At 41.5% G+C, this 26579-nt stretch overlaps 2 protein-coding genes across 2 annotated transcripts in view; one reads left to right on the forward strand and one right to left on the reverse strand.

The window, feature by feature from the left end:
- Positions 1–26579, forward strand: part of COG5 (component of oligomeric golgi complex 5) — a 1306288-nt gene that overhangs the window by 259712 nt on the left and 1019997 nt on the right. The gene's annotated exons all lie outside the window — the stretch shown is intronic.
- GPR22 (G protein-coupled receptor 22) lies at positions 2173–26211 on the reverse strand. Its single transcript, XM_069229833.1, has 3 exons — positions 25804–26211; positions 23848–24869; positions 2173–3733 (listed from the first exon to the last, which is right to left on the reverse strand). The coding sequence occupies exon 3, from the start codon at positions 3706–3708 to the stop codon at positions 2410–2412; it is 1299 nt and encodes a 432-aa protein (XP_069085934.1). The 5' UTR covers positions 3709–3733; positions 23848–24869; positions 25804–26211; the 3' UTR covers positions 2173–2409.

Consider the following 26579-nt stretch of genomic DNA (forward strand, 5'->3'; position numbering starts at 1 on the left):
ACAGGCTGGAGACAGTGCAGGTTGCAATCAGTGAGGGCAGCACTGAACTTGGCGCTGCCCTGCTGATTACAACCTTGTTCTCCGCCAACCTTATTATGTTGGTTTCACCAAGGCTGGCGGAGAACAAGTGCAGTGGGCCACAGGGTGGCACCTGCATTACCCACGGGATGGGCCGTGCAGTGGTCCCCCTGCCCAGCACCCTCGAAATGCCCACTGTCTGCTGTGCCATTGGACTGGGGATAAAGAACAAAGCACAAACCATGAGCCTTAGAAGAATTTACCAGACTTGTAAAAAAAAGTGTCACAAGTGCCTGACTGAACTAGAACAAGTACATGCATGGCAGCAGACATGCTTCAGATGAGAGACTCAGATTTTTAAAGCCAGAAAATGCCCGCTTAAAAATACGTCAATTGAAGTAAATGAGGAAAAATGCATTCCCCTTATTTTTTTCTTGTACTCTCCTACTTTCATGTTAAAAAATGTTGACATGTACCCAAGAAAGGAAACAGAGTGTGAGTGTACTTTTCCAGGCTCTGAGGCTTCTCCTGAACATTTGTCTTGATTAGGATTTTTTTTGGAATGGATATTTTCCTAAGCTTTACCCCTTTCTTTGTAGGTGGTGTCCAGGGACTGGACTCCTTCCTCATCTTAAAAACTCTGTGTTACAGGGGCAATCATCTATCTAGAGCACAAATATTAGCACTAGGCAATAAAAGCCAACGCCTTAAGTTATATATACACATTTTATTTTTGTAGAACACGCCTTACAGAAATCAGTTATGCCATTCTCAGGAAATTATTGGACCAGAAATGTTCTTCTCTTGGTTCAGGGACCTATGAGATCACAATATCTCTTCCACAGACAGCAAGATTCTCTTATGGAATCTTCCCCACCTTTCCTTTACCTTAATCCCAATTATGTCATATTAGAGACTCTGAACTTGCCTTCTCCCTTGCGTTAGAGACTAATCTCAAGTGCTCGTGGTGAAGGTAAATTGTGAAGTTGAATACATAATACACAAATTCGTATTATAAACATTACAATCTAAAGATACAGATTGTGGTGTCAAGACCATGGTGCATGACGGATAATATTTAACAAGATTAAATGTTATATTATAAAGATCCTAATCGGGTCATGCTTGTGATCTTTAAGTCACACCAGCTAAACGTTATGTTATTTACATGAATATTCTAAACAGCTATATGGTAACATAGTTCACAATACATAACTGAGATGTTATCACTTTTAACTCTTGATTATTTTCAGTGTCTTTAAGAGCATAACTTTCCATAAAAACTACTTCTAAAGTGTATGGCATATCAGAAATTAATCTTATATCAAATTTGACCTTGCCGCTGGTTAAGGGGATCCTAAATAATTGATATACCAACCAGAAAATCCCTAAAACTATTTATTTATATTTCTACTGTCCTGGCATAAGACGAGCTTCGCTTGTCTGGCTTTGCTTTCCTTTGACTGTGTTAAGTAGCTTCCTTTATACTGCCCAACTTAATTTTTTATTTTTTCTTTACAGAGACTTTAAAACGTATATGGTCCGTGAAATGCAGTCAGTGTTGTGTTGCGGTATGTGTGTTGGTGGGGGGGGGCTGTTTTCTTGGATGTGGTTCCTTTTAGCATGTTATTATTTTTACACTACTCTACTGAGAGCATGAGAATGTGGAAGGTCGTTGATTCCGTGTTGGCTCTTTGTAGAAATGTATGTTCATGTCAATATGGTGTATTTTTTCGCAAAGCACTAACTCGTTTCCAAAACTTGTAGGGTATAAGAGGTATTGTGAGGAATGCCATTGCACTGCCTGCTTATGCCACAGATATTAAGCCCAAATAGGTCAGTGAACACTACATGTAGAATAAAGGGGCAAAGGAAAATGATTCACAGTATAGAGTCCAGTGATAATTGTCACACACAATCAACTGAGCATTTACTAATTCTTTTGATACCTGCTTTTGTCTCAATCTAAGAATCAATATTTTTGCAGGAGTCCAACTATTACACTAAATGCGTTTTTTTGTAGTATTAGCAAACTCGTACACTTAATGAGTACCTTAAGAAGATCAATGATGCAATTTAAATTTCCGAGATGGTGATTATTTTAAGGCTGTTTATTGTTATTTTGTTTTAAAAAATATGAGCTATACATAAATGTCTTGCGGTGAATATATTATTGAAAAAAATATACACTGTATTACTATAACAAATTGCCATGCGACATTTACAATACTTACTGAGAAAACTGAATCTATAGTCTTACCTATTTCAACATTTATATTGCAAAATGTACAGTGTGTACAGTTCTTAAAAACCTGTGTCTGCCTATGCGGCAGCCATGTAATTTTGCGTTTTGCGTTTGCCCTTAGTGATTGATGTAAACTGCCTTGTGCGTTAGTCAGTAACAACCTGAGGTGCTAGACATTTCTGCCGTGCGTCGCTGTCCTCAAACATGATCTTCTTGCTTCGTTTAGGTTCGATCCAAGAGTTGTGTATCACTGCGTTATTAGGCATGGGGTCTGCCTCCACTATTGAGACCACGCGCTTCTTCATTTTGCTTTTCAGTACCTTTTGAAATTTCTGCCTTGTGAATGCATACAATAATGGATGAAATATAGTTGTACCATATGCCATAACGAGAAAACACAATCTCAGCTTCACCAAGAGGTCACTTGGGCCCAAACATAAAATTATAGTGTTTAATATGGAAATTGGCGTCCAGCAAAGTAGAAATGTTGAAATAATCAGCAAAGACATTCTGAAGACCCTTTTCTGCTTCTCGCGTCTTTCGCGGTGTCTTTTCACTGCTCGCCGTAGGGCAATGATGACAGAAACTGAAGTCCTCACTCCAAAAACCACATTCCGTCCGCCACTGCTTTGTGACACATCTGTGGTCTCATGCTGTGTTGTCAGGGAAATTGTTTTTTTCTTCCTGGCTTTTTTCTTTTGACCCGTTGAAAACCTTGTACCTATTCGTATGTTCAATGCCTGGAGAATTTTGTAGTAAGTGATTAGCATTACAATAACAGTGAAAAAAAAGATTGGAATCTGTACAAGCAGATGGTAGTACATCCCCAGTCCAGTGTGGTACTCGTTTGTGCTGACACACAGAAGGGTCTTGTTTTCCCATGTTGTTTCAGTCTGTAAGCTGAAGAAGCTGACCTCTATGAAGGGAATGAGAAAAGCAAAGAAGGACACTATCCACGTTGAGGTCATTAATATCACAGCCCTTCCCATGGTCAGAATGCGATTGGCCGGTTTGACAGAGATGTCATATCGGTCCAGAGTGATGGCGAAAACGTTGACTGCAGAGGACACACTAGCGAAGGAGACACATGCCTCGTGAAAGCAGCAGATCAGAGCAGTGTTCCTCTCCAGCGACAACAGGAGTATAACTATCGTCAGAGGGATGCACCCCACACAGATTATCACGTCAAGCACATGAAGGTTCATAGTGATGATATTACTGACTGAATTGATTAGATTGGACTTCATGCAGTAGAGGACCAACACAGTAAGGTTGCTGCCAAGGCCTAGAACTATTTCTAGCATCAGAAACACTGTGAGGGAAACTTGGAAGCTCAGTGGATATGGAAGTGGCCGGTACATATTGTTGGTGTAACCAGTGTCATCTCGCACTGTAATGTTCAATTCAGATTGCATGGTGACTTCCAGCAAGAACGAGAAACACATCGTCTTCGAACAGTTGGCTTGTTTACTGAAAGGGGGATGGAAACAAAACATTGATTGATTTGACTTTGAAATGGTATTCATTAATGCAGACATTTGCAAAAATCTTTGTTTTTAGCATATGCAAAAACTATGAATAACACAGTGATAAATCATTACGTTTTCACAATTAAATTCACTAAAAATAAGCTTCTGCACTTTAACAGTAGTCATAAAGTACCACGGTTAAGAGTGCCAGATTTTTCGAGATTGGCATCTAAGGTGCACCAGAAATTGTTCCAGACAGTCTCTTTCTGGGCACCTAAGTTTCATAATGTTTAAATTAAGATATATAAATAGTTACAGTATAATTATACATCCCCTGTGCACCTTTTCTCAATGTCAGCCAGGCAAACCATGTATAAGTTGATACCAATAAATAAACTCAATGTGTATTTATTTGATGACAGAGCTTTATGGCTTCCATATGGGGTTGTTATACCAAAACTTTTTAATAGTGGAAAAATACTTTTCTGATCTGTGTTTTAAATCTTTGTGCCGAAAGAATAAATTGCAGGATTGTGTCTATTTCACCAAATTTAGTATTACAGAGATCACAGTTTATGTGAAATCTAACACATTTTGTTTGGTGCACTCTAGACGTAAGAGTACCAGTCTAAATAAACTTCACATAAAAAGTTTGGTGTGCCTCCAGATATATTAACTATAGGTGGGCCTCACATCCAATAGTTCCTTGGAAGTCAAGGTAATTGGTAGTTAGATTACCAATCTTTGTAGCATAAATCTTTTTTGTAAGCTTTTAAAGCCAGTATTCTTCCGTGACTATTGACTGTATTGTGTCGGATTAGAGAAAATGTATCCTATAGGTGACCAAAGTTCAAATCAGCAAGGGATAACTTAACTTGCATCTACCACTGGCTAGTTGCTGTTTGGTAGAGACCTCTCATATTGATCTTAGGCATTCTGTAGCATGACCATTTCTATTCAATTGGATCCAATATAGTATAGGACACAGCTATCGAATCTGACATTGGTCTAGCTCCCTAATCCAGATACAACGGTATCAGCGGGGTACCAGGTCCTAATATTAATAATGATTGTAGAAAGTTGTTTTAGATTAATTGCACCTCTTTGACATTTCTACAGCCTCAACGTTCAGCGCTGTAAATTGCTGCTGCAACCGATTTTTGTCTCTATTCTTGTAAAATTATGCTAAGAGGTTGGCTATCAATCTTGTACTTAAGTCTCAATTTGGCATTAGAGGTTTGTTTTTACGTATGATTAGCCTTTGCTGTGTGTGGATGGTAGTCAGGTTTCTGATGGAAGAAAATACCTAAAAAGTCGAAACTATTCACATAAACAACGCTTTGTTCACTCACACAATTGTTTTCTAGGAGGAACAGCTGGCCTCATTAGCATGACTTTTGTTTTCAAAACTTTAATGAGCAATTCCTTTACCCTACAGTAATTCACTAAACTATTGGTCAGTTTTTGCATTGAGTTTTCACTCCAAGATGTCAGGATGACCTCATTGGTAAAGAGGTATTTCCTTGTAAGCTCTTTTTGGTACATCGAGGGTGAGTTCCCTCAGATAGACCAAACTGTCATTTTAAAATAGGCTAACTGATACTGTGACTAAAATGGAACGTTGGTGGACGCCCCTGTGGGTATAGCAAGGCTATTACTGTATCCCCCCCGAAGGGAACATCCATAACAGCCTCAGACAGTTATTCCAGAGTGCTGTAACTCTCCCAGCCCTTCCATAATATGTCAATGCTCCAGTTTGTAGTCACATCACAAAGTTCTTAATGTCCTCTGAATTCATATTCTACTGCGCTTTTACATATTTTTAATGTCAACTAGTGGCAGTTATCCCCTGTCTCTTCTGTTCTTCTTGTCATAACCCTTGTAACTCCTGTGATCCTCTGTCCTGCCTCAGTCTCCACTGGTGACGTTGCCAACTACAATGAGCCCACCTCCCCCCAGGGCAGTAAGTTGGTGGGTTTGCAGTTCCCAGGTTCCCTTCTTACAGGCTGCCATCTACTTTAGGAGAGAACCAAGCATGGTGATATTGGTGGGAATTCAACAAACCAAGAAGCCACAGTCAATAAGCCAGGATCAGTAGTGGAGCACTGTCGCTATAACTTGCAGAAGACGAGGAGGAGACAAGGAAAAGGGTAGAACAACTCCAGTGTCCAGCTCAGACCCAAGAGCTAGGGCAGGAAAAGCACAGCCATACCGTTTTCCAGTCCACTGTGATGCATATGTAAACAATAATAGCAATATTCACAGACATTTTATTGTTCATATACTCTTTTTCCATCTTTACAATTTCATTTTGGCAATATGGAAATTCAGGACTTGTATAGATTACTGCATATGTTGTCAGAATATCCTTTAAAAGGTTGTTCTTACAATTACATTTTTATCCCCAACAATTTGAAGGGATATGTTTTGTGACCTTTCTCAGTTCTGCCCCCATACCTTTCATAATTCAGAATCTTACCACTACAGGATATTGAAAATAACCTCCCTGAAAATATTTGTGGGCAGGAATAGGAGCTTTTGTGGAGTTGCTCTTCTTGGGGGGTGAAAGGGTTAGTGCATGTGGAGGATAGTTTCAAAGCGAGACGATAGGCAGTAATAATTGTGTTGCATGACACCCTGGTAATGTTTTCTGTCTGGTAGCTGAGATCTCATCTCTGAATGAGAGGGGCCTAGGAATGGTGGAAACAGTAGTTTTGTCATCTCGGCTTTGACTCGGGATGCATGAGTGACAGTGTTCTCTAGTCATGTGGAGGGCAAGATTAAAGTCTACTGAAAGAGATGGTGCTCACCTCTCTTGTGAACCCAGTGTCTCAGAGACACATCCAGGACGAGAAATAAACAGAAAAACGATCATATCTATTAGCATTGATCGTGGAACAAGGAGTAGGAGATCAAGGACTTAAAGAAAATGGAATCTGAGAACTAAGTATCTATGTAATATGAATACTAAAAGCAACGTCTAGTGGGAAATTGGGACGTATGGAGACCTGGAAATCCAATTTAGAATGACAATGAGGCAGAAAATACAAGACACCAACTGCAGCCAAGAAAATATCCAACATAAGTAAAAACGTACAGGGACCATCAGCACATTAGTATTTAGGTAATTGAGAGTTCAGTCTCATGTGCAGGGAGAATGAAAGACTTTTAAAGTAATGTCGCAACCTGTCAGTTCACATGGCAGGAACCAAGCACTACGGACAAGAAGACCTTGGTCTCTCAAACAAAACACTGTACTAGAACTACACAAATATACTGTCATGTCAATCTAAAGTGCACTAGTCCTTTTACTCCTTTAAGGGTTCACTAGGCCCAAAACAAATAGCAAATAACACCGCCATGGGTGACTTGGCTTGGGTGGAGGGATGTTAAACCAAAACACCAACTCAGAAACACCCTACAGTGATAACCAACGAGATCCCATTCATGCAGCTTTGTTTGGTTGCCTTTGAAAGCATCTATTTCCAGCCTTAGCAAAGTTTGGAGATCCCTCAAAACACTTAGCCCACACTCACTCGTCTAAGGGAAGTTTGACTTTGTTTGAAAAATCTTCAGATGATAGACTAAGGCGCCACAAAGCTAACTAATTGCATCGTTGAAAGTCTAGAAACAATTAACATAGCATGGTTTGTACCAGAAAAAGGCAGTGGCCTGTAATACTGTTACACCAGACTTTTGTTTTGTAAACTGAAATTCAAAATGTCCCCTTGTCATCGGCAAATACTTTTTATGGGATTTAAATTCAAGATAGTTCCTGGATCTTACTTTTGTAGAAGTGACTGGAGTATTGTGTGTTACTTAATAGAATTATGTTTGGAGAAATTGTCCTTTCTGCATTTATAGCCTACATACTATCTTGTGTATAAACTTGTATTTGTGCTTGCGTAATCAGTGATGCTTGATTTGTCATGAAGCCTTTTCAGGTGTGGCCGAATTTTGCAAGTGTGAAGAAAGAGGTAGTTTGGAGCAAGTAGACAACAAAGGATTAAGAATACTTACTAGAGAATTTAAACTGTTAATCAGCCGTGGATTCACAGGGTCCTTTTAAAGAAAAATGTTTTCCAGTTGGTTCTGTTTGAAATTTGGTACACGGACATGCTTGCTGATCATTGTGTATATTTCGTTCTATGTCACCTTTAGTCAATGCTGGGACCGTAAAAGAGATCACTAGACGGAAAGAAAATGCACCGGCCGAAGGGCTATCTTAACAGTCACCAGTAGTCATTTTAAATTCTCCAGCTTTGGATATCCTCTTGAGTTATGTTTCCATATAGTCTAACTTTGGAAAGGAATCACCCACGTGACTCCAGGAAAATGTATGCAGGAAATGCTACCTGCATGCAACCGAAAAAGCTCAGAGGCCTAAGAACTGTTGCTTTTCGGAAACAACATATGCTTTCTTATGGAGTTATAGCTTGTAACAACTCTCTTTTTTAGAAGGGGCACTTCAGATAATTCAGTGTGTCAGACTTTATGCAAAATCTCTCTTTAGTCCCTTACTGCTGAGACGACCTTTATGGAAACTTTTAATTGCTTAGCTTCCGTTATGTTTTGGCATGGTAGCTTATGGATTTTCCTTAATATTCTTTTTAAAGATGTCTTTGACTATTTTTATTTATTTTTTTAGAATTTTTTTTTTTTTTTTAGAGGTTTTCTCTTGAGCAAATCTATGAATTTGACTCCGCATGCGGTACAAGCTTGAGTGGGAATAATGATATAGCGTGCTGTCTTGTTTTATGTGGAGACTCTGAATTGCATGCTCCTATTTTAAATAGTTTTACCATATGTTTTTAGTGAGTTCTGTGTTTTTAAGCAATATCGAAATTATCCAGTGTATAAATTAACGTGATTTGACTGGCCCTTTCCAAGATTTCCTGGCTGTGTTCCACTACGGGTGATTATTTCAAGCGTCCACTCCAGGCTTTATTGCCCTCTGTTAGCTGCATTCTTTTATTTATTTTTTTTCTTTGTAATGTTTCCGTTTGGTCCTAGGCTTGGACGACGTAAAATATTTGCCTTAACTAATACGTCACAAGAAACCATTCTTTAATAGGAAACAACACACACTGACTTCCATTAAATGTTTTAATTATCATTCATGTATAACATAAAGATTTCTGTAGCTGCCGAGATCGAGACACTTCGACATCTGTAGTGTCATAGATAGCCTTCCATTAAAAAGGAGCCGTGAGGGATCACCAGCTAGCTTCCCCTTGTACATCATCCCAAGAGTGATGGCTTCCCATTTTTCTCCGAATTAAGTCTGTGGGTTTTGCTAGTTATACTGAGAGTATGCACCACAACCTATTTGGCTTCACCTTACTTACTGCTTCTCGCCTCCGTGGAAAAAGACTCCAAAATCTACTCCTCGTTTATGAGGCGCCAAATATGTTGGTGACCAGGAAACCTGTTGAAGGGTTTCCCTGAGTGCAAGACTGACGAAATTTCTCTTTTCATTAATCGTCTAGCGACCTACATAGATTTTCCACTATTGGAGTACTCTGCGTTGTGCTAAAACATTGAGTCATGATGTCCAGTCAACACTAACTATTTTCAGATTACTTTTGAAGCTTGTTCACAAACGGTTTTTATTGATGATTTCATATGTGACACTTGCCACTACCACATCGATTTCCTGGTCATACAGTGAGTGATACTGAAGGAGAAGGGGAACAAGTTTTATTAAGAGGAGCTGACTGTCACAAAACGCCATTAATGCTTTTTCATGCCTCCTTGTTTAGAAGCGTGGTTCTTTCCAAAGTGTGGTTGAAAATTATGCTTTGTAATGCCTTCAGAATCGAAGTGGTTGTGTTCTAATTTCTGTTAATGGTTATGTTTGTTTTTTTGCCCCTGGTTCCAAAATCCTTATGGTTTTGTGCAAGCACCACAGACATTTACGCTCAAACGTTGAAATGATTATTCTGCCTTCTTCCAGTGGAATGAAGTATAAAAGACCAATATCAAACCTTGCCTACTGTTCTTTTAACTCCTAAGGCACTTGTGATAATATTACCAACTTTGTCCCATACAACACATCTTTAATAAGAATAACATATTGATGATTGGAAAGCCATTGCCATTTAATAAGAGCGCACTGAAGCACACTGTCCTTTGGTGTAACGTTTTCATCAGTGGTGGTGAAATACGATTGTCTATGCGCCTATGGTGCCAGGAAGGAATCTTTCAGAATTTCCTAATGTCTTTGCACTTGATTTTGTGGCTATTGTTAATCTATCATTGAGGGAAGGTGTGGTACCCGCTAAAATGATAATTATTAGATCTTTACTAAAAGGCCCATCTTATATCAAGCAAAAGCAAGTGATTTGCTCTGAGTGCTTGGTTGCCAGTAGTCAGCAAGATTTTAGGACTCGAACAGCAATTATCGGGGCGGCTAATGCCATGAGCCACTCCATCCTTACCTATGTAGAAAATGCAGGGAAGTTGATCTGAAATACCCTACATGGGATGGGCGGTGGGTGGGAAGAGGGTTGGGTGTGTGTGTGTGTGTGTGTGTGTGTGTGTGTTTATAGCAGTGTCCCACCAAGTTGTGGTTTGATCCTTGACTGTCACCACCCAGTAGCCTACTCTTGGGGGTTAGGCATTTTGAAATGGATACAACTACTAAAAATGCCTCAGGATTTTGGATTACAATTATGTGCCAAGCTTTGCATGAGGAAACATGTTTACCAAGCACAACACCCACTGTGGTCCATTAAGGTTTAGGACAGAGTTATGTTTAAATTAATTTCTTATGAATAATTGTATTAACCATACTACTCCTGCATACCCCTCATCACTAGTTCAGAAATCACTCAGCAGCACCCTTGGCTCCTCAAAGACCAGTATTTTGATCCCAGCATAGAGCCAACACTGTATTTGAAACAATCTGTGTTTTTCCAAAAGCCGTGTCCTATAGAATAATTAGCCTATTTGTTTACATCTAGGATTCCTGCATCAACAACTTTTCCTGGGATTGATTGTTCTTGTTGTTTTTACAGTTAGGATGCTAGCCCATCTTCTATAGACAGTGTTCTTTGGTGTACTATTCAAGTGAATTAACTCAAATCAGCTATTTGTCTTCTCGGAAAGTATACTTCCCCCAGCTCATAAAGCGTTTTGAATTGGATTCCATTTCTATATGACTGGCTCCTAATGTCTCTTTCATGTGAATAGGTTAAAAAGGATTTTCATGCAGCCATGGACTTGATGCATGATAGCTTGCATCCTTTCCTGTATATGGGATTTCTTTCACACCGTAATGCTTCCCGTGTATTGTGGATCTATTTCATATATTGTTTTTCTATGCATCAGAGATGTGTTCCATAAACTATTTCTTTTTGAGCATCAGGATGTATTTCACACCATGCATCTTTCTGTGTATCATGCTGTAGTTCATAGTTTAGATTTATGTTTCAGCAGCAATCTATTTCATAACCTAGGTTTTATTTGTGAATCCGAGTTCTATTTCAGAGCACAGGTGTTTCTGTGCCTCAGTAGAGTATGAGTAAAGTGGCTTAAAATGGCTGCTTAGATTTACGTGCAGCCTCTTTTTTTTTTTTCTAAGTAACCTTCTTCTACCTTTTAGGTCTTAAAAACCCATACTTTTAAAGCATGCCTGTGACAAGGGTCGGTTCATGAGAAGCTTGTGTACTTTCAAGTGGTAGATCTGTGCACTATACAAAACCCTCGTTTTTTTTTTTTACAGCTGGTCAGCTGAACAACTGCTGAACAACCTGCACTGCTTGAAGAACCATCTCAACTTAGGGTGGTGCCTTTTCGCAGCCCCTCACCCACACCTCTTAGTTTTTATGACAAATTGTATAAGTTATGCATGGGGTGACTGAACCTGGGTACCTATGGACATTTGAACTTTAGCGTCACCACAATATCCTGCACTCTGAACCATTTATCTACGTTTTTGTATGTTGTTTTACGTGTTTAAAGGTTTTGCAAAGTTTCTATTTGTGCCTAGTCCGCAGGCTTTTTAATTTTAATGAGGATATCAAACATAATACCCTTTTTACACATGCTCCTGGGATGAGTTTTGTGTGATGTTGTCCGGGCATTGTCTGGTAAATCTGAATACAACAGATGTATTGGTCAAAGTTAACAAACATAGTAAAGTTATTGTTTAGTTTGTCAAGGATTGTAGGGACAGATCTGTGCCAAATATACAGGATATTTGTCTGATAAATTTACATACATCAGAACCAACTGAAATATATTGCATAGTAAGTGGTTGTCCTAAATATCTGACTCTCATAGACTTCTACAGGGCAGTCCTAACCTGCAAGAATACATTCTAGAAATTATGATTAAGTTTTTATGCAGTTGTTGTACAGCACACCTTTGTCGGGGACTTGGTCTCGTAGACGTTTGTTGTAAAACACCATGGAAAACTCTGTTTCTGAAGCGGTAATTTAATTTTGTATACTCCTTTGACGTTGCTAAGCAGCTAGACGATTGGAGATGTTTGGCTCATATTACGGTGCTTGAAGCAGCCTAATTTGCTTCCACCAGACATGTTATGTTACAGGAAAATAGAAAAGGTGCATGTTGGTGTATACTTCACGCATTTAGATTCTAGGGGTGCTGCATTGAGAAATTTCCCATTCATTTTCTTGTGATATCCCACTTGTGAGACTGTCAAATTCAGTAACCAATACAACAATGATTCTATTAGGAGCTAGTGTTTTTATAGGACATGACCCTATTCACATTTCATTTTTTTTATATATCCATTATGACTCTGACTAATTTTATAACTTAATTCTTAAAGAACGTTTTTGCTAATTTAGCAGGTGTAAAGCAGGCCTATTACACACACATTAAAATGTGTTAAACTAGGGCTGTCTGCTTTATGAGGAACTTTTGAAGCTTCAACATTTAAAACGCCAGTGTGTTGTGATTTTTAGTTGGTGATATTGTGCATTAAGGTTCTTCCTGTGGCCAAGTAGGTTTCTAGTTTACTACGTCCACTCCTGATGCATTAGTTGACCATAACAAGGGCCCACACCACCACTGCTAGGCTGAAGGCACATCCTAAATTAGATAGCAGAACTGGGTAGTGAGTGTGAGTTTAAGAACTTTTGTCAGTCTTTGGGCAGTTACCACTCCAATCATTGACTGTATCCTTTGAGGAGTCCTATCACTGGTGATTCACATATAATCGGCAGAAGAGACCTTAATGAACCAGAATTTAATTTGATCACCCAAGGAGTTTCACCAAGTGGTGGCTCTTTCCATTTGTTGTAAAGTGAAATGAGCTCCCGCCTTGCCCCTGGTAGTTCATACTGGTCGTGGGGGGTTAACATGTTGATTGGACTTCACCGCAATCCATCTAAAGCGTGATTCCAGCATCATGGCAGCTTGCAGTGCATTGGTCCAAAGTGCTTTCTCTAAACAACCACTCTTTAAAAACCCAAGAAGCAGCCAGTGGCCAGGAAACAAATGCCTTCAGGGGACCTTGTTGGCAGCTGCGATAATTGTTGCAAAGTCCTTTATCCATTACATCCACAAATTCAGTGCAGTTTATACTGCTGTTAGGAAAGTTAAGTCTAGCTTCCTGTATGCATTAACTCTATAAATGTCTCATTCTGTAATTTTGTAACATGAGACTTTGAGCAAGTCTGAAAGGTTCAAAGACCACCTAAAGTTCTGTTTTCTTTCTAGCTCATTTCAGGTTTTCCTACTAACCAGTCATAGGCTGTGCTTGGCAGGCCTTTTTTCCTCTATCTACACCTATGTATGTGAGGTCTTTTGCTCCTCCGAGGTCTACACCTTTTAGTGGGCAGGCTGCTCCTGTGGGATTGCAGAATGCAGCGCTGCAGTGCCAGTGGTCAGTGATATTCAACATTGCTCAGTATACAAAACTTCGGGGTCCAGCTACAACACTTGGATCTGCCATCATACATGTTGGATTTATATTTAGCATGTTTGTGGTCTTCACATTTGCCCCATACATGGAATGTGCTAAGTTCCTGCGAAGACTTCTGTACAGATTTCTGTGTAGCTAATGGCCAGTTTACGTAGCAAGTCAGATTTGTTTTTAATTTATTTGTAGAATTTTTATAGTGAAGACCTAAGCTTGGGGTGAATTTCATCACATAGCAGTGGCGTAACAAAGGCCCCCCAAACCCTGCGATGCGGACATGGGGGTACCTGAGCTCCAGGGGTCTCCCTCAGCAGAGTTCAGGAGCCTTAGAGCTCCTGAGTACATCCGGAGGGGGCCCTCTGTATACTTTGCTGGGGGGCCACCTCAAGTTTCGTTAGAATATTGCTACATAGGGTAGTTAAATGATCATGCTGATTGCTGCTTGCAGGACAAAGAAACTTGGACCTACGGCTACAAAAGGAGAGAGCACTTTGGATGGGAATGCAGGGGTTATGGGGCATCGTCAGATGAAACCGTTGCAGCAAGGTTGCCAGCTTTACAAGCTATACAGAGTGTAAAGATTCCATAGTCAATTTACCTTACGTTATTTCATTGTAGATTATTTGAAGAGTTACGAAATCAGTGTGAGGGCGTGTACCAGAAAAGATGGATCTTTTGTTTCCTTTTTACCGAAATGCTCCGTGTTAAATGCAGTAGAAAATTATTACATTGTGTAGGTAAAAGTCATAAAAGTGATGAAAGGTCCCACTTTAATCTTTCCTGGATTTAACAACTGTTGTGATCAGTTCATTGGTGTACAGCAGGTGGGATGGGATAGGCTAGCGATGGAGGATGTGTTTGCAAGATAGTCATATTTATGGGTGTGGGTGGCTTTGTGAATAATGTGTAGATATCCAAGTTGGATGTATGTTGATAAGTGAGAACCAGTAATGTTTCTTAGTCTATGAGTGATGTAAAGGGTTTTTGAGTGTGCAGTGTGAGTACAATTCTTTGCTAGAACTTCCTGCAGCTCCACCTCCTAAAAAAGGCTCACTAAAAAAAAGCTCAGAGAGGAAAAGTGTGATTAAGAGGTGTCTTCCCCAGATTACAGAAGAAACCTAAGAACATCCCTCCTGTTAAGTGCTGTAGGGCATTCAACATTAGCACCTGAGAAACCTGTTATTTCAATTACTTTTCCCAAAGATAATGCTATAATATTCCTTTTGACTGCTTTCAGGTTTGCAGTCATTTGTTTATCACTTACCAAGGAAGCCTAGAGAAGCCTTTTGTGGACCTTTCTATTCACAGCTATTGACGCTCAGTACAACAAGAACTAATTAATCATAGAAATGTTTCTCTACCACATTTTATAGTTTATTTATATAGCAACGTTAAAAACCACCGTCTCCATGTGCCACATAAGTGGACCTAGACAAAGAATATGACACCTAAAAGCTGAAGGAATTTTGTATGGCGAGCTCTTTATTCCTTTGCTGCGATCTTTGTGATGCCCAATCATACATGGACACCTGGAATGAGAGAGACAAGTCTACAGAAATTCTTACTTATGAAATACATTTAGATTTTTCCTGGACAAGAAAAGGAAACTGTACATAAATGTGGAAGTAAGGTACTCAGTATGGGAGCAAATGTGCAAGCATGCGAGACAGGCCCCAAAGAATGCCATATCTAAACGAATCCAGCTGACTAATGAGCACAGGGCATAATTTGCTCCTGATGCTGAGCCCAAACTGATTGAGGAGATTGTTGAAACCTTGTACTGTGTTATCCTTGGGTGCAGAGTTTCTGTTCTAGGGTGCACCTTTTGGTGAAGCGTAGCCAGGCTAGTGCTAATACCTACTCCACAGTGGTGTTTGCAGGGTGATATTCCCAGGACGTAAAATGGTCTAGACCTTTCCACATGGTGTGGAAATCCGCCCGGGGCCTGCGGTCCTGTGATCAAAGATTTAATCAAGTGGACACCAGTTTTTAATTATTGCTAGTTCTTTCAGGTAGTTCAAAATAAACAGCACCAGTGTAAAGCACTATACTTGAGAACATCATGTAGCTTCCTAATGCATGGATGTTTTTAAGGGATTTTGTAGTTGAAGGAATATGAAACCTGGCGTTGAGCAGGATTCTGCATTAGACGCAAAAAGGTGCATCTCTTGGGGAGCAGAGAAAAATTATTGGTATGGCTTCATGAAAATGCGGCCATGACTGTTAAGAGCCTCTTCTGCTATAGAATGTGGCCCGTGAATTCCCATAAGCTTATTATGGATGATGGGGCATTTTTATCGGGTGTGTTTGTTGTAAATCACAGATACGTTTTCGTAAAATGGTTCACCCGAGCAAGGAATTCTCTTTTCAACAGATTCACAAATGCTGTTGAAGACTCATTTCCATGGATGCTTTCAGTCCATATACAGATCTGGCTTTGGGACCCTTGTATTCCAAATATTTACATCAGGGTTACTGATTTACTTCTGGATAGTCAGATCTTACTTGACACTTCCACCGATCATTTCGAGCAGCAGTGCTCATTACTGGTGAATTTGAGTGGACTACCCTCCATTCAGGCTTTCAGTGTGCATGTAAGACTTAGATCATCGAAAGCTTGCTTTTATGGAAAGCAATTAAAAAATGGCGGTCCAAAAATAACTCTCCTTTAATACGATTCTAGTAAGTCAGTCTAAGCACTTAAGATTTTGACCCAAAAATAATTCCCCTCAGTATGGTCAGTCTAGCTTCTTGTGGGGATAGTTCCTCCTCAGTTGCTCATGTTGTAAGAGTTCACGTTCCAAGTAGTCGGAAAGGTGCCCACATTCTTTTAACAGCTTTCTCTTGCTTCAGGATTCTAAACAAAGATATTCCCCTCAGTCTTTCACCAATTCATTCATCATTGCTGCCTTATAGTTAAGCTAGATCTTCTCAGGTCAACAGATTGCTTTCTTTGCGAGACATTTGGACTTTGAAATCACAAGTGCCGTAGTTTTTACCTCACACTTTCTCTTAGTGTACATAAAATAATCGGAGGTTTCATTCTTAAATTCATGGTTCACCCATCCCAAAAATCCTGGTTGTAACGCACTCCGTGGGACTGATGTTGTAAATGGCCCTGCTGGTGTATTTTGTATTTTTGTACGTATTAATAAGTTAGAGAAGAGCACAAACCTCGGATTTGTGATTGGAGGCTTTCATAATCAGTACATATCCTTACCATTTCGGCCTAACTCTGCCCTTGGCATAATGTTAGCCAAGGTGTTGTCAGCTATAGTCACCCATCTGCGCCCCTGTCTGGGTCAGCACTCCACCTCAGCCAAAATCTTTGTCCGGTTTCCATTTCCAATCTGGATTTATTATACTTTTTAGCAGAGAGTGATTCTATTCACAGGAACAAGTCTGAAAACCATCAACTCATGGCTTTAACAGGGGCTACAGCCTATCTCAAAGGACTTATTCTTCATCAATGCTGGTGTGCTTTTGTGTAGTTTCTTGTTTCAGATTGAGAACAATAGATACACAGACTCTTCTCTTTTCTCAGCAACATCAAGCGGTGGACCTGGAAGCTTAGAACATGGAGATCCTTCAATGCAAAGTGCAGTTATATCTGTCTTGATCGCTCAGGAGCAGTACTCCTTTAGCTTTACCCTTCCAGGGCACTTTTTCCAAGGTAATCCCCATGCCAAACTGATCATAGTAAGATTGGAGGGTTCAGTGGTGTTCAAACACATGTGTACTGGACAGAGAGATGGCTGTTTTCTTGGCTGCACAATGTGCTTACCTTTTAGGGAAGATATGCTATGTTAGTCTAACCTTAACGCATCCATGTGCCAACCAAATGTGCACTTGACTCTGTGAAAACATAGAATTCAAGTGGGTTCTGTTCAACCATGCCTTGGTTGTTATAGATCACATTCATGGATTAGTTAATGTGGAAGTAGACCAGCTGAGGCAACTCCTTCCCTCTCCTCATAAATGAGAACATGCCTGTGAAGTATGTGAATAAATGTTCAATACGAGTGCTTGTCAAGTCCCACCCTGGCCAGTCCCCCAGGGCAGGGAAAGAGCAATACCATGTTTGTGATTCTCTTCTCACCAAATATGTAGAGTAAAACTCTTCACTCCAGCACTGCTGTCTTTAAAAGTTTTTATCAGGAGCATCTACCTTATTACAGCATGACCCTATTCGAAGTTAATGCATAGGAGGTGTGCTATAAGAAAGGTGCACACAAGAAGATGTTACAAGAGGTAATACACAACGGGCCTCATTATGACCCTGGCAGTCTTTAGACCGCTAGTGCTACGGTGGTGGTCTGAAAACTTTGGCAGCAGTCAGACCGCCACATTATGACCATGGTGGAAGCGCCACAGTCGGACCGCCAGTTTCCCGCCACTGGCGGTGCTGGCGGTCCTAATCTGCCAGTGCAGCATGGCATGCAGCGCCGCCCTGGGATTACGAGTCCCCTCTCTGCCGGCTTTTCCATGGCAGTAGCACCGCCATGTAAAAGCTAGCGAAGACAGAGTGCAGGGAGCCCCATGGGGGCCCATTGCACTGCCCATGCACTTGGCATGGGTAGTGCAGGGGCCCCCATAAACAGTCCAGTCACGCTTTTCACTGTCTGCTATGCAAACAGTGAAAAGCTTGATGGGTGCTTTTGCACCCTACGCACTGCAACATTGCCGACAGCTCAATTATGAGCCGGTGTCAATGTTGTGGGATCTTCCCCGCTGGGCCAGTGGGCGGAAACACCATTTCCAGCCGCTGACCCAGTGGGGAACTTGTAATGGGGCACGCGGGAAGGTACCCGCACTGGCAGCTACCTGACCTCTGGAGTTTGGCGGACGCACTATTCCACCCGCCAAACCTGTAATGAGGCCCAATGTGTTGCTTCTGTGGCATAAACAAGCATATCTTTTCCCTTGTTCCTACTAGTGAAGCATAATAACGTATGCAGCAAAGACAGTAATTTTGATGGACTCCTGAAAACATTACTCTTTGTCTATGGCAACGTATTTCTACGTGCTTAGCCACATTTATTCATTGAGGTATGTAGAAGTCAAGCATCACTCTGGACTTTTACCCAGGTCGTTGAACCTTGCTTTCAGTGGCACCCTACGTAGCTGTTTGCTACTATCATGCTGAAAACGTTTAACTTATGGCATTCTTTTATGCAGCTCTTCTGCCGCTATAGATATTGTTTCCCATCGTTGTACTCTACACCTGAGGTGTCTATGACTATATCCACTTAATTTGCCGAAGAGCATTTTATCATTTTTTGCCAGAACCCTGCTGTTTTTATGCAGTTCATTATTTTATTTGTAAGGTATTGTTTGATTTGTTTTTCGCTGACTGCGGACATTTTCTTCCTCATTATTCACTGATGGCCTCACTCGTCTTGTTAAGATCATACTCTTTCATTTTGTGGTGAGAGCTCCAAAGCTTTTCCCTGTTGCTGTTTCCTCACTCATGGTAGACTAACCCAGGGTTTTTATGAAACAAGAGCTGATATCACTCCATTGATCTATCTCGTTGTACAAGTTATGCTGTATATTTTGAGATACCCGTTTCTGGCTGACTTTGTTTCCACTTGTTCAGATCTAAGGCCTACCTGTAGTTGTCCAGAAAAACGCACCCATCTTGAACTATGTAAGGTAACCAAAAGGGTGACTGTTTATACCTTTTGTAAACGTTACTTTTGGGATTGTTCTTCGACACACAAAGCCTCATTTGGCAGGAAAGTCTGCCTTAGCCTGTATGCCTTACTTCTATTCTGCCTTATGCTATTGCCTCCTGTCAGTGCCCATTCTGAGACCTCTCTTCACCATTTAGAAGAGAGAAGAAGTGTGATGAAAGAGTAATTAGAACGAACATTGTGCTCATTTACGTCCTATAGTCTTTCGTTGTTCTCCATCATAAACACCCCAACCCCTCCTTCATCACTGGGAAATTATGTGTTAGCTAGATTTTATGGCATAGCATCTAACGGAACTGGAGGCAGGTGACTGGTAAGAAACGTGAGATTGTGGGGCAGAGGCACACAAGACTACCTCTCTTTAGATGTTAAAGCTACAATGCTTCCCTAAAGAGCAGAGTCCAATCTGGTACGTTGGAGAATTAGTGCTTCCAACCATGAGCAAAGGAGAGTAAGCCAAGACTAAGAATACAAAAAAAGCCTCGGACCGTCTCTCGTCCATTCAATGCCTTTTGTAATCTTTAAGGGTGTCTACAGAATCAACATCACAAAATAAAATGAAGTAATGGATGGAGTGTTGAAACTCTTCAAACACTCACCCCCCAGTCACAGATATGGGTTTAATCCATTTTTATTTTGCTTGCCACATCACCCCAGTTTGGACCCACCTATGTGCAAATCAGTCTTGACCCTGCTTCCTATGGGAACAGTCCAGCTCGAACTGCTATGCCAGGTCCTCCCTGGACCGGAAACAAGCATCCTGGGACCGGTTTCGGGGTGTCATCCCTCATCTGTCTGGCAAGTTAAGGCTGGACTGTTCCCATGGGGAGCAGGGTCAAGACTGATTTGCATATGGCTGGGTCCAAACTGGGGTGGCATGGTGAGCAAAAGAATGATGGATTCAACCCAGATCTGTGACTGGGGGTGAGTGTTTGAAAAGTTTTAGCACTCCGATCTTGTTGTGTTGCTATGACTACTGAATCAGCCTGAAACCTTGCGAGAATGATCTGTTGCATCCCTCACGGAAAAGAGGCATCAGTTGTGGAAAAGTGAACTAGGGGCAATCTTGTTCATGCAGAAGTAGGCGGTGTCTTTCTCTGTCCTTTGGTGATTTTCTATTTCCAAGTGCTAGGTTGGCACTGCATGCATTCAGTGTGGTATTGTTGTAGGTATCATTATCTGGATAGGCACTGAGTCTGCTTTGACCGTTTGTCACTGATTGGTTACGAACCCCTTCTGTCACTCACCTCCATTTAAGATCTAGTAAAAGGCAAAAGGTGATGAGTAGTGAATACATATAGCTGCACAGTAGAGATCTAATGTAAAGACTTTGAGCGTAATAAACAGTGTTTTTGAGCCTTCCTCTTTCGAAAGACGACAGCTAAGTGCTCCTGTGTATGTTTTTTCCCCAGATTTTCAAATGAAATTCTAATAAAATGTGTGAGCTCTACGTCAGATCTTTTTCTATTTTAAATGAAGGCATCTGAATGCTCAATCAGTGACAGCCTATAACTGGGTAACAGACCGAAATAATGTATGTGCAATCATTTACATTGCTTGAAGAATGCTGCTGAAGCATTTGCCTCTTAACTAGAAATATTCCACATATACACTGGTTGGAAAACCCGGTATAAATTTTGTAGACTTTGACATGGTTATGATTCATTAGAATCACGTGAAGTTTGGTCACCTGAGAAAAGAATTGAAATAGCCTCACACATTAGCCAGTGAAGTTTAAAAAAATTATTTAGACAAGCATTGCTTCAATGGCAATGTTGAAAAGATAGTGGATTTACAAATATATGTACACGGTATTGTTTGCTATCTTTCTTCAAAAAGTAAAGATCCTTAATCCAATTCCTTACGTTTTTGTTCTGAATTTTCATATAATGCAATTGGTCTGTGATTGATTCTAATGGTTGTGTATGTTTTGTTATTGCAAAAAAGCTAAATATCAGTGTTAGCACTTTTAATCCTGACATTTGGATCTTTAGTGCAGACGGTCATGAATGTAATTCTTCAATCTTGCACTGACCTTGGATGTATGTAAGAAAGAGGGGAGGGTCACTCAGAACGAGCTAGATTGACTGAGTACAAGAACAAGGAGTAAAACAGTTGTCTGGTGCTACACAGAGAACTGCCACATGTCACGTTTAGACAGTTCTGTCTTTGAGCCAGCAGCTCTTTGCGTACTGGGATATACAGGTGTAGATGTAGAGTGGTAAAACAAAATACAAAGCCCAGAACGCAGGGGGCTGTTGGCTTAAAAAGTGGGACTTGTTTTACCACACAAGGCAAGTCATCCTAGCAGGTATATGCCTTATGCATTGTAAATGAGCTTCTGTTGTGAATGGGGCCTCTCCTAAGAAATCAGTTTTATCTCGGTGTGCATTTGTGCTATTTGTATAGCAGAAACTTAGTCAAAAGGCAGTGAAGCTCTCTACAGTGTCAAAGAAAAAGATTCAGTCAATGAGCGATTGGAAGGGAAGCTAGGTTCTGAGAGTAGCGTTTGACTGTTATTCCATTGTGATGTAGTGTTTTTGAAAGAGGCGTCTTCAGCTCTTTTCTAAACTGGGCAGGTTTGGATATGAGAATATTGTTCCAGAACTAGGGTGCACAAATGGAGAAGACCTGTTGCCTTTCTCTCAATTTTTTGGGTGGGCAGCAAGTTTGCTGAAGCCACTAGAAAGGGTGAGCTTGTCGGTCAGATAGGTGGGTTTTACTAGTTATATGTTTATTAAGGCCCAAAAGCGCAGTTTGCTTGATAACCTTAATGTCTTGCAAACATCTGATAAATACAGAAATATCAGATCGCACTCACTTTCCACCCAGTTCCAAAACAGTGTGAGTTAATCTGTTCATAATTAAACTGTATGTAAGCCGGTCCCTGATGGTTGGCCACCCTGTTTACATTGACCAGCCCCAGCGCCTGAAATTGCTATGTAGCACAGGGGACATGCAGCCATCAGATGGCTTCCAGTTTATGGAATGTTTCTGCTAGAGTGGCAGCATTTCCTCTTTCAACGCTGTACACTTAGTATAATGGTGGTTTCTAAAGGGGGGGGCACAGCTTATCTGAGCCAGTGTCCCAAATGTAGTGTTGGAGCTTCAAAAGAAAACATTTTCTGCAGCACTCGCCATATTAGCTGTGCCGTTGATGGCTTGCTGGCTTTTTGTTTTGAGAAGATTCTGATCACGTGCAGTCTTACTGCTTCGCCCTGTGGTGCCTTGTAATTGTATATTTCACAGCTAACAGTACCGTACACACACTGGTGTTTCTGTAAGGCAAATACCGTTTCCTGAAAATCAGGACTGTGGAAGCGAAGTGCCCGCATAATGAAGCATAATGATAGCATTGGAAGGGAAATGTTTTGAGTCTAATTAAGCAGTTGAGGCACAACTGAGGTTCTGGTGTTCAGGGACTGAGCTGCGGCTTGGGGAGGTGCTGGGGGCGGCACGTGGCTCAGCTCACTCCCTCTGTCCCTGTTGGCCCTACCTTACCTCGTCGCTCCGTTCAGGTCGTTCGGTCTGAACCTGAAATGCAGCCATAGGTAATGACACCTGTGGGCCTGTCTGCTTAAGGTGCAGATGGCGAGGTATGTTGCTCGAGAACAGAAGACAAGGCTGTGGGAAAGGTCACATGTTCAGGCCTACATTGCTCCCATCAACATGGAACTTAAAGTTGAAGTGCATTTCTTGACTAAAACGGCCTCTTAAAGCACGTGTGCCAAAACTGCAAAACAAAAAAACTACGTAATGGGGTTCTGTATTTGAAATACTTAACTGCAATTAAAATGTTGTGGAAATAACTACGCAAAATACAGGCCACGTCCATAAAGGGAGTAGCCACCTTAGTTTTTTATTTTGATACGATTTAAAGAAAAATCAACAAGAATAGTACCTTCCTTTGTTTAAGGTCATACTAGTTATTAATAGAAGTCAGTGTGTAGACGTCAACCATCAGTTAGGGTGATGCCAGACGATGTTGCATATCCCAGTGTCCCAAAGGCTCACTACACCTAGAAGCCTCTGTCCCTAGTGCACATAATAGCAGCCACTCGCCACACATGTTGAGTCAACAAAATTGACTGTCACAAGAGAACAGCCTCACATGCATTAGCCCCCACTACATGTATCTTAAGCAAGGTGAGGGTTGGCCTTTCTGTACGTCGTGCTATCTATGTTCGAACTCTTCCAGATATACAACTTGACAAATGGAGTTACATTTGAGTGGAAGACGCCAGACAGGGATTACAGGCAGGTGTGCTAAGACATGTAATGGTATGAACTGTCAAGAATAAACTGAAAAATTAGGGAAATGGAAAATGTGCTGTGTGCCAAATTCTACTCTAAACAGACTGGTGGGAGCCTGCATCGGGTCTTTGTCACCTCAGTTCGGTTTGTAGTCTCGCACAAACACATGTCAGGAGAGAAAGGTAACTGATAAATAAAACGCATTTTAGCAGGGCCGCTTTCTGTTACTGAGTGAACTTTAAACTGGGACTCACGCGGCACCGGACGTACCTCTGTCCTGTTGCGTCACGGGCCTTTTAGCTCCCTGTAGCCATTTTCGTCCATCTGTTCCATGATGCCACAGGCCAGGTTATAATGTGCCTCTTCACGTGACAACAGACATGTCGATAAATCCAGTTTCACGCTCCATTTTCCGATTTGATTAGAAGACTGCTGTAAGCAAGAGGAGGTTAACTTGCTTGGCAGGCTGATAAAAGCCTGGAGCTAGACGAGTGTATTCCATCCTGCATCCGACAGACCCCACTGTGTACCGCACTCCTGCTAGGAATGGGCTCTGCTCCCGTCGTTGCTTTGCATAGCTGTGTGTTTTAATTTTCCAGGGTACGTTACATTTGAAATAGAGCCATCTGATTTCTATTTCCTGGCATATTTTCATTCCAGTTTGTCAAGAGTGTTCGTTCAAATAACACTTCTTCCCCTTGGTTTTGAGTGATGATGTTGTCACATAAAATTGTATATATTGAAAAATCCAGTGCATGTGCTCTGAAAGGAACCATCTGCGGCTTAATGTGGTTTCTTTTCACTAGTCGGAGGTAGGTATCTGGCGATTAATTTTGGAGAGTAATGCATCCTTTAGTCCGTGTGACAATCGGCCTGAAGAACTTGGCACGTGTTTCAGAGGATCCGGGTGCGTCTAGGTTCAGCTTGTCCGTCAAGTCGAGAACATATCCCGCCTTCGGAAAAACGCCTCTTTCTGGTTGTAAATCGGCATCCTTTCCTTTTTCGTTACTGATATCGAAATCCTTCAGTTGTATGCCTCACCATCACATTTTCAGGTTGTCTCCAGATTGGTTAGTTGGTTTTGTCATGAAGTGTGCTGCTTGCCTGCAGCCTCCATGACTTGTTAGACAATATTGCAGACCTTCACTGCTCTTTACTCCTGCTCCTTCATGGCTTCAAATCCCATAAATGTGATGGCTCCTCTCCCTCCCACCCACAGAAACGAGAAAGATGCTCAGTCAGTCGCATTCTTCATCTTGTCGCTTCTCGCAGTGGCTTGCTTGCTGTATGCCCTGGAGAGGAGAAAAAAAGTTAAATGTAGAGATGGCAAGAACACGTTTTTCAAATGCCTATAATAAAGAACATTTTGTAATGCCATGTCTTCCCCGCATTTCCCCTACTAAACCATTATTCTTGGCCCCTGCTTTCAAGAGTAAAAATTGCACTGATGTGTCGTAAATAAAACAGCGTGCACGAGCTTCAAGTATCGTGTTATCCTGATAAACGCACAATTTGGTTGATTCTGCTTTTAGGGGTGCTGCTGTCATTTGTCAGGCTCTGTTTACAGTGCAGGTGGGCAGACAGTTCACACCGCCTGTAGTACAATGCACAGCTTCCTCCATTTATCACACGTTTTAAATGAGTATCGACTGGTGGCTGGTGCAGAGCTTGAAGCTCGGAAAATGGTGCGAGTGTGGTGGTGATGCACGCATCCCACGAGGACGGCTAAACACGCATTACTTCAGCTGGGATTCTGCTGCTCGCCCACCCAGAAACACGTAGATGGGACAGTCTGAAATAAATGCAATACATTGATAAAGCCACGTCTAATTTCACGGAGCGACACCTTTTACAAGCTGTAGAATAACCTTTCGAAACAAACTGTAAAGGTTACAAATCTCATTTACCTTGTACGCCCATTATATTTTGCGTTTGAACGATGGTTTGTATAAAAATAACATAGACTTCAAATTCGTGGCAGTGCTACTATAGTTCAGCGATGCCCACATGTGTAAATATTTGCAAAAATCCATGGAACACCACAGTTGCTAATATTGGTAGATGGTAGTTGAGAATGAGCGTGATGTTTTTAAATTAAAATAGGTCTTACTACAATACCATTCTCTTGAAAAGGAAGGCGGCTATTCAGGCATTTCCAGGAGACGAGGGGGAAAGGCTGCCGACCGCGGGACGTGGTTGCGCGTCGTGACAAGGAATGCATCTTACCTCGCAGGCGACGGAGCGCGAGCTCGGTGCAGGTGCGGCGCTCCCCGCCTTGGCTGGTGCATGTCGATCACCGGCGCGAGGAGCGCAGCGCGCGGAAGGCCGGCCCCAGCTCTCCAGACGTTGACCCTAATGGACATCTGTGCGCGCGTGCCATTGTTCCAGCCTGCGGCCAACGTGAGGAAGCCGTAAGAGTCGCTCAGCGGCGGCTCACCGTGCCCCGCACCGTGGAATCAGCGTGCACATGAAAATGCATGATGGAAGCAATTCAGCATGCAGAAGGCTGCTCGTCTCCAGAGGGAACATTGGGGCTCAGCCTGTGTGGAAGGGAGCAGAGGCGCCTCTTGTCGCGGTGCTGGTTCCCAGGCTGGCTTTGCAGAGTGACAGCCAGCCTCGGTGCTTCTCCTCACTGCGGAGAGATGCAGTGCCTTCACTAATTGTGATTGGTCAGTCCTGGGAGGCTGCTGCTCTGCTTTTTATCTCTGTATTTATGAACAGGGATGATTTGTATTGCTGTTCTTGTGCAAAGGGGCTTTTAAAACGGCCCATAGTCGGAAGTGATTTATATAGGGAAATTTGTCTATATGCACTTGTCATTTTAACATTTTATTGTGTTATTGACTGGATAGATGAGCCCCACGTGACAAACTACTATAACAAATTACCTTTACTGCATGCTGATTTAAACAAAAAAACGAAATGGCAATTGAGAATGCCTTGTAAACGCTGGCAAAAATGTAGTATTCGGGATGATGAGATTATTAGTTCCACAGCAGATT

Source organism: Pleurodeles waltl, chromosome 4_1 (assembly GCF_031143425.1).
Source record: "Pleurodeles waltl isolate 20211129_DDA chromosome 4_1, aPleWal1.hap1.20221129, whole genome shotgun sequence".
Taxonomy (NCBI): Eukaryota; Metazoa; Chordata; class Amphibia; order Caudata; family Salamandridae; genus Pleurodeles; species Pleurodeles waltl.